This window comes from Agelaius tricolor, unplaced genomic scaffold, assembly GCF_023055355.1.
Source record: "Agelaius tricolor isolate 1412-34295 unplaced genomic scaffold, bAgeTri1.0.p SCAF_8, whole genome shotgun sequence".
In the NCBI taxonomy this organism is placed as follows: Eukaryota; Metazoa; Chordata; class Aves; order Passeriformes; family Icteridae; genus Agelaius; species Agelaius tricolor.
Genome location: NW_027269268.1, coordinates 45,974,529 through 45,987,417, shown reverse-complemented (window position 1 = coordinate 45,987,417; position 12,889 = coordinate 45,974,529). Strand labels below are relative to the sequence as shown.

General features: G+C 41.0%; 1 protein-coding gene across 5 annotated transcripts in view; it reads right to left on the bottom strand.

Annotated features, from left to right (window-relative positions):
- CCDC149 (coiled-coil domain containing 149) overlaps nucleotides 1-10,027 on the bottom strand; it is a 51,943-nt gene extending 41,916 nt beyond the window's left edge. For 4 of the 5 annotated variants that reach the window (XM_071432606.1, XM_071432607.1, XM_071432608.1 and 1 more), the window contains exons 1-3: nucleotides 9,466-9,748; nucleotides 1,090-1,251; nucleotides 518-556 (exon numbers count right to left, since the gene is read on the bottom strand). In XM_071432606.1, the coding sequence (XP_071288707.1) occupies nucleotides 518-556; nucleotides 1,090-1,251; nucleotides 9,466-9,513 (249 nt within the window). In that variant the 5' untranslated portion in view covers nucleotides 9,514-9,748. Of the gene's footprint in view, nucleotides 1-517; nucleotides 557-1,089; nucleotides 1,252-9,465; nucleotides 9,749-9,909 lie in introns of those variants that run through there. The other variant, XM_071432610.1, reaches the window with a different exon arrangement.
- Nucleotides 10,028-12,889: the final 2,862 nt, after the last annotated feature.

The window sequence follows — 12,889 nt, the reverse complement described above, 5'->3', positions numbered from 1 at the left end:
CTATGTAGATATCCAGGAAAAAAAATGCATGCGAGCAGGCAAAAAGTTTTCAGGGGAATCATAAAATGCAATTATCATTGTTTTACCACTTTAACTCATAGAGCCAAGTGGCCTGGGAGAATACTTAATGGAAAACAGCCCTCACAACAATAAATTAACAATTATGGAAAGCAGACAATGCATTTCCAGCTTACTTTTAAGTATGAGAAGTCCTGTCACAAATCCATTTTAGGACTCAATATGGAGGAATAAACAAAAAGGAGAACAACCTCAAGTCTATGTACACTGACCAATTTCAGTCTCAGGTGCACATAAAAGCAATAGCCATATATTCTATAGTTCAGATATTTCACAGTGAAATGTGTAGACCAAAGCAGAATTTCACAATTTAAAGACTGAGCTTTTCAATATTCAGAAATGCTTGCTTTTTAACCAGATCTCTGAATTAATATTTTTATTCTTTTGCAAATATATTTTTGTAGCAGCTAAATAACATCAGTTGAAAAAAAATTCCTACCTGTTTCCTCTTTTCAGGTGGAAGCGATGGATCCCCATCCTACAAATAAACAGATATATTTTATTGCCAGGTTATTTCTGAAATCAGAAACTCTATTAATTCTGCAAATCTAATTGTAGAACATGTATTTTAACTAAAATGTTATCAATTTTTTTTTAAATACTGCTGATTAATACCAGCAATACTAACTTCAACATAAAAACATTTCTAAAGTTGAAGATTTGTTTACATTTCTAGAACAGCAGTTCATTACAAATTTGTGTTGCATTAATTTTCATACTGGCACATTAAGTTGCTGTGGAATAATAATACCACAGTCAATTTTTAAATGGAATTATCACTGAAACGAATTTCCTCAGAGCATGCACTGTGTTTCTGTGTCCTATATAACAAGCACTGCCTCATCTCTGCAGAACAAATGAGTAATAATACGATCAGGGCTGTGCAACTGCAGGACTACTGCAAACAAGTACCTAAACATTTTTACAGCAGCCATTATGGACTTCTTTCCAATTTTTTTTGAGGTTCACCTTTATCCCCCAGTTATACAGTCCTCATAAAGAACAACCTACAATCAGCTCCCGATACTTCTTTTTCAGAGACTGGTGTCGCTCCCGCAGCTGGTTGGCCATAAGTTTGTACTGGTCTCTTTCTTGCTGACAGGTGTCCAGCTCTTTGGAAAGGATGAGCAATGCCTCCTTTTTACTTTCAAGTTTCCTTTTGCACACCAGATACTGCAGAAGAGAAAAAACCCATACATGTAACAAGCCATTTCTAACCAAGCCAGTACTGAATGCAAGAAGCTCAAGTTCTTCTGTGAAAAGTTGGAAGATTGCACAACATCAAAGTCTGCCACAAGTTGTGTTGACTTATTAATGACAATCACGGGGAAGATATCTCGTATAGAAAGCTTGAAATCCGTCTGTAAGGCTACATGTTAGACCACTGTGACTTAGAAATATTTACCAATTTGAGTTTCTCATTCTTTTTCGTATATGCAATAGCATGAGGAACCTTGCCATTTGCCCAGCAGCCCTGACAAGGCTGCTAGAAGGAAGAAGCATTTGCAAAAATCCCTTTTCTACATGTGTTCACAATATCCAGCTCCCAGGCAGCAACCACTCATTCCTGCTTCACCTTCCACTGCTGTCCTTCTCCCCACTACCAGCAGTGTACTCAGCCTCCTAGCTGGACACTGAAATGGAGCTATGTTATAGCAGAAGGGGAGCAGGAATGATAACCAAAATTTGCCTTGACTATGAAACAATTACAGTGTGATGCCCTAACACCACAAATAAAAGAAACTTAATTATGCTGTGATACTACAGGCATATGCTCATTTGAGGCAAAAAAAAAATGGGAAATAATGCAGGAATGCAAAAATACCTAAAAGGGGAGGGAAGGCAGAGATGAGCCTTCCCCTGCAGCCATCACTCTTCATGTGAAGGGGTCATGCACTAAGCAAAGCAGAACATACAAATCTTAGCTGTTCTGCTTTAGTCTGATCTGCCTCATTGCCTTTCCACATTGAAAAGAAGAGTAACATGGATGTTATCCTCAATGTTACCTGTCAGAACCTTCAGGTAACTTTTTTCACTTAACATGATGTTTGGTCAGCAGATTCTTATTACCCATCACTTATCACTGCCCATGCTAAAGTATGTATTTCCATTTCTGATGATACTGACACACGACCTGGCTCTACTTTCTGAATGTGATCTGCAAGAGACCAAATACCATAGCAGTCATGAAAACAATTTACAGTTTCATTATATCCTCCATCAAGAATACTTTATCAGTATGGGCTCTTGCATAAAGCAACAATATCAGCACTTCCATACTGTTCAAGTCAGTGCTGTTCTTTGGGACAAAAATCATTCTTTGTATGTATTGTATGTATTCCTTGCTTGGAATTAACTTTGTTAACCTCAATTTCACGTCAACGAGAAAGGAAAAAGTGAGTTTGGTATACTAGTTCAGACAACCTTTTCCAAAAATGGTAAATGCTTAGTTGCAAAAAAGTGGGAAGGAAATGAGAAAAGCAGTTCCAAGAAGGATTTGAACTCTCAAAAAGGACACTTCCACCTTGGATTAATTTTATTTCTGGCAATACTGAAGTTGAAAACCTGCCATAAATTTGCTGGATTATGATGCCTTGGCATCAACAAAGGCAAGTGTACCTATGTACTTATGTCCTTACTGATACCTTACACAAATGTCAAATCCCCTGATAAAGGACTGAAAGGTATGAGAAGCTAAACTTTAATATTGTCAGTAAGTGATTATAGTAAACTGCTTCAAACTTGATAAAATAATTCCTTGCCTTACAGTGAAATATTTGTCAATCTCTTCTTTTTTTCCCCTGTTTCATCCCCTAAGTAATTCTAAAGCAAGCCTTTGCTAAATTGTCTTTAAATATTAACAATCTGATAGAGTAGTTGCAAATAAAAATGAGTAAAAGATGAGTAAAAGCAAACATCGCAATCACTTAAAAAACCCAACCTGACAGCCAAATCCCTAAACCAAGCCTGTCCTGTTCCTTTGCCAGGAAGAATCCCATGAAGAATGAAGCTGGCCCATCCATCCAACACCTGTGTGGAGTGGAGCACCCTACACCATGCACACAATGTGAGTGGAAAGAAGCCAAACATGCCTTACACACAGGTGCCTGCAAGCCTTGCCTCAAGTGCTGCTGGATGAAACCGTGTCTGAGAGTCAGGAGTGAACCAGAGCAGGTGGATTACACTGTAAAACCCAGTGCTTACCCAGCAGGAAATACAGACCTAGCAGCAAACAAATCTTGCTTCTGCCATGAGTCACAGCCCTCTACAAAGGACACACTCAGAGCATATGAGAAGGTTTCACCTTTTACAGCAGCACTGGCAGGAGCTGGGGAATTCTCCACTACCTATTAGCCTGAGGATAATGGACCATAAACAGATTGTGGGGACAGTAATGTTCAAGTCTGAATGAAAAAGAATAAAGATGGCCTCCTTGTTTAAAATCTGTTTTAACTAGATGAACTATATACTGATGATATTGGCATCTCTCCTCAATGTACTGTTTGGATTTTACTACAAAAATGACCACATAAAAGACTTTTTGAAGTAATTTTTGCCTTTTACACATATTGACTTCCCCAAATAAATAGAATAAAATCAGTTATAACATAATAATTTATTTCCATGGGCTTATGGTACAAGAAACAAAGCCAGAGCATTTCTGTAGAATCTGATTATTCAACAGGGCTATGTTTGCAGCTGCCATTACCATTACTGAAGGAAAACCAAATTTCACAAAGACGGACCTCAGAGAGGGTATTCAATATGTTTATTTCTGAATGTTAAAAAACAGTGTAGCAATAATGGCCATAAAATGACCTAACAGCTGTATACCAGAAATGGGTTCTAGTCAGGGAAATAACTGAGTCCCATCAGCGATTTCCCTTATATAGACAAATAAGTGCAACAAAATTGGTATGCTGTCAAAAAGAACACGGGAGTGTGACAAGTTGTTTTGGAGCAATGAAAGCAATAAGGTAAATTTTCTCAAACAGTCTGAAAAAAAAATATTCAGTAGATGCTTCTGGCATTCACTCATGCACAGACTTCTTCCCCTGCAACTGAAGGGAAGCCCACATCTCAGGTGTTGCTTATCAGTGAGACAAACAAGTGAATTCTGTCATGCACTATAGTTACTATGAAATATTCTTACTGTCTTTTGTTTCTTTTTAATTATTGGTACAAAATAATCCATGAATTCAAAAAACAAAGTTAAATGAGAACCAGCTGCTATACATTCAATCTAAAAGTTACAATGTACAACTTTTTATATCTGTCTAGTGGCTTTTATCTACCAATGTGCCGTTATCTGCAATAAAGTAAATTATAATTGCTACAAGGAAGAACATAATAATTAAAGGAATATATATGACATCCTACATTACTGCCTGAACTGCTTTACAGCCAGATGACTACTTTAGTGAAATTGAGTAAAAAGAGACTGACATTACAGGAGAGTGTAACTGCTCCAAGGTGACCCTCTACATCGAACACTTACTATTTGTCCATCGCTATTTTTAGTCACAAATCTGGGTAGATCTCATTAATGACGCTGTAGACATGGTCTAATAATCTGATGAAGCTGGAACACGGTCAAGGTTTTAGACTTTCTTTTTTTAAACCAACAAACACACTGAATTCCTATCGGGTTTGTTTTAAAAAATTGCACAAATTACTGGCCTATATTTTGGTATTTAATGACAATTAATGTCATGGAAAACATCTAATTTTCTGAGAGTAGAAGCAGAGATACTATCTCCAGTCTGTTCTTTGGAATCACCTTGGATCATATTCTGTCTTCTCTTGTCACTTGTGGGCCTTGTGTCCTCAAATACTGAAGGGCTACTACATTACACTGGGCCTTGAAACCTATAATCTACCATGCTCTCTGAGGTACCATGAAGTCTACTCACCGTCTTTAACAAGAGATCCAACTGCTACCAAACTGCCTTAAGTTTTATCAAGTTTCTCCTGACTGCAGTCTTGGAGACAATTCTGTTGTAGAAACCAAAGGGTCCCAAAATGCACTGCAATCTCACTGTTTGGGATGTTTGGTCACTGTGTTTCTATAATGTTGCTCCCTTTGACTTCAGATTAAACTGTTAACTTATCTGGAAGAGTCAAGCACTCAGACCTAGAGAAATTACTGGCTGTTTGCTTGCCATTCACTTCCTGATGTGATTTATCTCTGATAAAACCTGAAATAATGCAGTGACCTTGGTTTTATCCCACCGTATCAACTCTGCTGCCCAGCTCCTGTTTGACTGGCTGCCTCCCGGCTGCTGAAACACAAAGCAGGCTGGTTTCATTCCCTGATGATACAAGTGATACAAGCAGCTCCTCAGAACACCATGTCTTGTCTTGATGACAATGCTACCCCACACTATCTTCACCAGCCATTTAGGAATACCACAATTTAGTAGTTAACATTACTGTGCTAGGTGGCCCAGCCCTCAGAAGTTTTGTATGCTGTGCATCAGACAACATTATTAATTTCTCTGTTTGTTTCACAACATCCCTGTGGGTCTCTTAGTCCAACCTGAAACATGGACACATAACAAAACAAAACACCTGTTTTGTTACCCAAAGTCCAGCATGCAGGTCTTCACAGCACCTCCCACAGCTCCAGAGAATTTTGGAGCACAGTAAATCACAATGCCAGCTCTTTTAGCATTTTCATTTCATTTTCCAAATGTCAAAGGCATTACAATGCCAACCCAACCAAGCAGAGACCTTAGAGTATCATCTGCTCCACTTTGTTCTTCCCTACAGCCCCTGTGTTTGGGCACATTAAGTAAAGCTGTTAAACTAGTGGCTCCAAAGCCTGTTGGTCCCCTCATAGAGGTTTGGCAAATTACATTTCATGCTTTGTTTGAGATGGAAACATGACAGAATGTTACAGAGAGAATGCACACATGAAAATCTCACCAGTTTTCCTTCCTCTTCTCTCTTGCCCACATAAAAAATTGTGGAACCAATGGGAAAGGTGTGCTCTGCCAGTTACAAGCAGGCTAGGTATCTCTTCAGAACTCATGTTGAACTCTAGGTATTTCAACTAGAACTACTGCTCAACAGTTTGGTAAATCCAAAATTACTAGGCAAGGAAGCTCAAGAGACAAGCACATCACCTCCCTCTGTGCTGCTGAAGACCATACACAGTCAATAACCAAGAAATAGCTTCTTGTGAATGAAAAATTAAACAGAAATTACATCTCTTCAAACTAGTTGTAGGAGGCACAGTCACATATGAGTAGCTGTAAACAGCACACACCAAACGCTCTAACATGTGGGAGGTGACAAATGGAAGAGAAGCATTTTGACACTGGATTTAATTCCAGAGGCTGGCAAATCTGAGGCACCTTGGTGATCTAGTTCCAAGTCTGCTGCCATGGGCAGGGATACCTCCAGCTAGTCCAGGTTGCTCAGACTCCCATCCAAACTGGCCTTGAACAACTCCAGGGATGGGGATGATGAATGGAATGTACTCTTGGGATAGTATTTTGATGTTTATGAAGATCTGGTTTGTGGAGGACTTGGGCCACCAGCAAGAAAGTTCTTGCTGCAGCTCAGTCTCTTGTGTCAAACCAGCAGTTATTGATCAGGTCTTCACCCTACAACTTTACACCAACTTTTAAATACTCTAAATGTGGGTCACTGAGTGACATAAATGTTAGATGAAAACCAAGAGTCCAAGCAGAAAAATCACATGGTAACTCAACAGAGTAATTAATCTTTCATATATGTATATATTTTTGTATAGATATCTCCATACATCCATCACCAATACATGAAATAAGCTAGAGAACAGGTAAAATGTGGATTCTTGCTCCTGAAGTGAGTTCTTCTGCATCCAGTTTGTGAGATTACCAGTGGAAAGAATAACTCTTTTATGTTCCTTCAGTGTTTGCTAACTTGGCTTTGTCCCAGTATTCCTACCCACGTCACCCTATTCAGTTAGTTTAAAGAATGCTCAAGGTACATGTGGTGCAAAGATTGTTCAGAGTACCAGGTGCACACTAGGCCTGAAATACATGTGGCTGTAAAGTCAGTGGAAAAATACATAAATATTGGGGCAAAAGAACAAGCAAGAAGTTAGTGGTGAGCACAATAAAAACAGAGAAATATATGTGAAAAGGAAGAGAGCAAAAGGCACTGAAATAGAACCACAGTCAAAAGGAAAAAGAAGAGCAAATATAGAAAAAGACTGTAACAGACAGAAATTTTTCTTATTTTCTAATAAAAAAATGAAAAGGCAACCTACAAAAATAAATGCTGTGTGTACAAGTGTTGGTGCATAAGGACCAAATATGCATCCTTACCACTTTTCTTAACACCTGTAGCACCACAGTTTTAAAAGTTACAGTTGCTTTGACAAGTATTTCAATTATTCCTACCTTTCAAAGCAGAAGATTTGGCTTATGCAAATGAAAACATATGTGACCACAGGTCTGAACCCATCAGCTTCTGGTCTTTTACACCAAGATTTTTAACCCCATCTTATGTTTTAATTGTCTACCACCTGCAATGGGAGAGTGCTTGTTTAGAGCTACCATGTCTTCTCTTGCCTGTGTTACCTTGTATTTTGAAAGCATTTCAAGATTTTTATGAAATGCCCAGGGGAAAAAAATTACCCAGCAGACACTGAAGCTAGGAGGCCTTGAGAAAATCTGTACCACTGAGGGATATGGTGAATTCAAAAACTTATTACAAGTTACTTCAGAAGTCTGAGCCACTTTCTCACAGACCCATTAGGATTTGGAGTTAATGGGTAAAACACATGGAGTAAATTACAACAGCCAAAGGAAGAAGAAGGCAAATGAAGAAAACCTGTATCTTGACAGCACCCCAGAAGAACAGGCTGTAAGCCTGCTGTGGCAACAGAAAGTAAGGAAAGGTGAAATATAAGTCACTATGCCTCTAATTTTTCCTGAAAAAAAAAAAAAAGAAATTTTATGTATGTTCAAGTATCTACAAGAATGTAGCTTAGCACAGTCATTAAAATTTATTACAATCAAAAAGCCCCTAAACTGAAGTAGGTGTTCAATTTTAGGATAGAGTTTTTAGGTTTAACTATATAAAAAGTAAAAAAAGTTCCAAAGTAATTCTAAATGACATTTTAAAGCAGGGAACAGCAACATTTCCTCTGAACACACCTTGTGATCTGCCTCCCATCTGAAATGACCCCCATCCCAAATAAAACTCCATTTGATAAATGAGATGTCAGATTCAACACTGCACAACCAGAATACTACCAAAAAGTGCACTTTTCACTTTCTCCTGGATCATTTTGTGTTCTTGGAAGTCCTGCATTCACAGTCTCCAATTCTGGATGTACTGTGCTTACACAGATCTGGGCCCATACAAACTCCCACTGAAAGCACTAAGAGCAGTGACAGGTTCAACACCCTAAACTCAAATATTTATCTTTTTGACAGGTCAGGGCTTTAGGCCTTACATTCAGTTAACATAATGGAGGCAAAGCCCTCCTGAAAACAAGGGAATTCACCTGTGTGGATCATACTGTAGGACAGTAGACTCAGTCAGGTTTATCCAGGCCAATGCCATTTGCACAGAAGTTTTATCTACTAGCTGTAAGCATAAAATTACTGGTTTTACAGTAATGCAATGTAGAAATCAACATGTCAGCCTGCTTCATGAGTTTGGCTAATAAACAGATTTGTCTTCAATAATACTCCTTTAAATTATACTGACCTCAAGTTGCTTTGACTTTGCTAACTTACCCTAGGTGAAAATATGTACCTGTAAAAGCTGTGGATGTTTTAATGGGGATGCAGTGGACAATCAAGTTTCTATCATGTAACTGGAAAATCCTCCACCTGTTGAGGCTCATGGTCACGGTGCTATTACATTCTTTTCTCCCATAGTATAAATGTCACCATGGGTCTCAAAACCCTTTCATATGTGATTGAAGTAAGCACACAAGGCACAGGGACAGCCCGGTCACCCAGGCCGGTGCTGCAGCTGGGCTGGGCTGCTCCTCCGGGCCCGAGGCCTCGGCTATGCCCGCAGTTCAGGGAATCCTCAGCGGTTCCCAAGCAGCCACAGCAGCAGCGGTGCCCTGAAGCCGCTCTCCGCGGCCCCAGCGCGGTTAACACACGGAGAGCCTCACAGGCCCTTCCTGCGGCGCTCCGCAGCAGCGCCGGGCCGCGGCGGCAGCCCGAGCAGGGCAGGGCCGGCGCCAGACGTGGCCACAGGGCGCAGCCGTGCCCGGCACAGCTCGGCGCCCCCCGCCCGCTCAGCCGGGTCCCCTGCCGGCGGCCGTGCCCCTGTCCCCGGCATTTCCTCGAGGCGCGGGGAGCAGCCGGGCCCGCCCGCCGCTCCGCCTCGCTGCCCGGCGCCCCGGCCCGCGGCCCCCCGCCGCCTCACCTCGCTCAGCAGCCCCTGCCAGTCGCTCTCGCTGCGGTGGGAGCCCATGGCTCCGGCGGGCCGCGCCGCCGGTGAGCGGCTCCTCCCGGCCCGGCCTTCGCCGAGCAACCCGCGGGAGAGGCGGGGACTGCGGCCACCTCTGCCGGCCCGCCCTGCCCCCCCAGCGCCGCCGGGACCGCACGGCCGAGCTGCTGGCGGGGCCGGGCCGCGGGGCAGAGCGGCGGGGCCCGAGCGGCACCTGCCGAGGGCTCTGCGGGAGCGTCTGGGGTGCGTGTCCCAGAGAAGGGTCCTCCTCTCCTTACGTGCGCCTCCTGCATGACAGCTCGGCGCTGCTGCCACTCCAGGCCCTGGACCGCCAGACTTCCGTGAGAACTGGTCCATGAGGGAAGCAGCATCAGGGAGGCTTTAGTATTATATATGTGTGTAACAGAATTATGTACGCACCTGTGTTGGGTGTGTATTGTAAACCACAGCAGGAGGACAAGACAACCACTTTCTCAAAGCATGATAGTGGAACACTGCCCACTTTGGGCACAGATCTCCGTTGTTGCTCAGTTCACGGAGGTGTAAATAACCTCATGACCCAGGCTGATCCGGCTTCTTTATTTCCCGGTTAGCACAGCCGCTCCTCCATCAGCGCTGGAGCCCAACACACAAAGCGCTGCTCACCCTTCCCGGTGCCTCTGCTCCAGCCGTGCCCTCCCTCCGCAGCTCCCACGGGTACAACATCCCCACAGAGCGGGGCTACCGTGAGGCACACCCTGTGCGATGTTCATTGTGCTCCTAACACGGCGAGTACTCCCAGGACTTACATTTTCCAGGCAGAATCCAAGCCTAATTGCATGGAGCATTCGAGCAGTTTAACCCACAAATACTCTGTTTTAAATAACACCACAAGCAGCACAAGACAACATAATAAAATATGGATGCCTTGTTCCTTACCAAAATTTACCCATCGTTAAGATTTGTTTGGGGTTTGGTGTCTAAGCACAATGTCCTTCTGTTCTCTAAAAGGGTTTGGAGACACCCCTTTGACAACTTCACATCCCTTCCCCTCCTTTTGATGCCTCTGAGAACATTTCTGTTCCAGGTGCTTATATAGCAAGAAATATAGGCCATATTGAAACTCAATAGGAAATCACTTTGAATGGAAGATTATCAATTTTAATAAATGCCTGTGGTTATCTCCATTTTAAAAAGGAAAAAAAATCCAGGAGAGCAGCTAGCTTTAGTATGGAACTTTGCAACTATCCAACTAAAGTTCATACATTTCACCTGCAAATTGTTAACTTAGTCATTTTCTTCAAATTATGAACCATTTTCTCCTCTATTAGCGGTTCCTCATCCGGTAACTTTAATGCTGTAGAGGGTACATTTGTCTTTGCTATTTGTCCATATTTTTCTTCGGTTTACGTTGTCATATGTGTGATATATTCCAATCCTGGATCTCCTTGCAGGCTTCTCAGCAAACTGTTTCTGAAAACAGCACCTTATTTGCACAGGCAAATAATGAAAATTAAATTAACAAGAACTATAATTTAAACCACTGCTTAAAAGAATTGTTAATTATATTAGAAACTCAAACATTTTCTTAGTGCTGTTAATAGTTAAAGTCATACAACTGCTAGTGCAGATGAACCAAACAGAATCTTTTCCCCAGTTCTGCTTCTCATTTACAGAATTTCTCTCCTTTGTTTTCTTGGTTGTGTAGCATGCTGGACTCAATACTCTTGCAGAAAGAGCTCTGCTTTAAGAAAGATAACCCTTCAAAAGCCCTCATTTTTGAGGTATGTCACTCATTTTAATCCCAAATATGCTCGCACTCCTCGCAAACATAAGGTTTTAATTTTTATTGATAAGTATTCAAATGAGAAGTATATATTCAAGAAAGGTTATTAAAACAAAAGGAACTCAATGTTTTCAGCTCTCATGATTTTATCAAAAGGCTGATGAGAGCTGGTGTTTTGAGTGGTTATTCTCATACAAGAGCCCAAGCTCTTGTATGAGAATAACCACTTTCTTTTGAAGTAAAAGCAAGATTCAAGGGAATAAATTAAAAATAAGCTGAAATGTGCCTTGAGTACATTTGATAGGATCAGAAAGAAAATAAAAGAACCCAAATATGTATTTTTTTAGTAGCCCCTTTCAGCTCCTGATATCAAAACTTTTGTCAGTTTCTTTCCTCTCTGCCTTACTTAGCCGTGGTTACTGCAAAACCCCAGTGTAGGTCCCAGTTGGAAGCTGGCTATTTCTGCAGCCTCTAGGCAGGAACAGATTGAGATATGGGTCCTGTTGTAATTCAGGCAAACAAGTTAAGAAGATGACAGAAAAGAAATACTATCACCCTAGTTTATAAATAGGAAACTGAAGAGAGTAGGTATTGCCTTGCCCAAGAAAACTGAAGCTTCAAACAAAACCAGTAAGCAAAATTGCAGGTTTCATGAGTACCAGTCTGCTGCTTTAATTGCAAAACTAACAGGGTCTCTTGGCTTTTTTCCTGCCTGCTGCAGTAACTGCTTTTGCACCATTGCCTTGCTGGTATTAGAAGAACACAGTTAACGCCCGAGACAAAAAAATCATCTCTCAACCTTCCTCTTCAGCTACCATCCCGTTGTCTTTGTCTCTAGATCTGTTATCTTCTCTGCTTTCTTCCTCTATACACTCACTAGATAAGTTTATCTGCTTCTAGTGTTTCATCTTCCTTCTCTGCAATTCTGCTTTGTGATCAATCTTTCCCTTAGTATCTTGATTTCATCTGTCTTTTCACCAGATTACCCTCCACTTCTCTAAGCATTTTCTTCCACATTTCATTAAGAAAGCGCCAAACTTTCTGAAAAACTTTTTTTGGCCTGGACAAATTACACATTCAAAAATCAGATCTAAGCTACTACATCTCATTGATGCAAATACTCAGGTAAACATATGTAGGAGATTTAAACAACAGTTTTCATTTGTAGGAGATTTAATCAACATTTCTAAAACACAGCTTTCAGAAATCAGCATCTTTGTTATAAATTAAGAAAGATAATAGCCTGGGTTTGTATCCATGGGTAAGCAAATGAAGGGATTGCTTCAAATTTTGCAGCCTCTTTTTGTCAATGTTTGTCTGCTGCACTAACACCATCATTATATCTACGTCCAACTGTAAGGAAATATGAGTAAAAAAACAGTGTAAATCCTTTTGATCTGGACAGGCTACATAATTGAAACGCAATGAAAACATGTAGTGCTTGTCTCCTGAAGGATGATTCAATCTGACTGTCCATGGATGTTTCAGGGTTGCATTTAATCAGGGTTTAAATACCTCTAAATGAGCATATAACCTATCAAAGATAAAACATTCATTTTAGTACTCTTGCTTATTTATATTGGCATTTTTTTTATGTTCTTGCTAATCTGATAACCACATGCTCAAAACTTCATG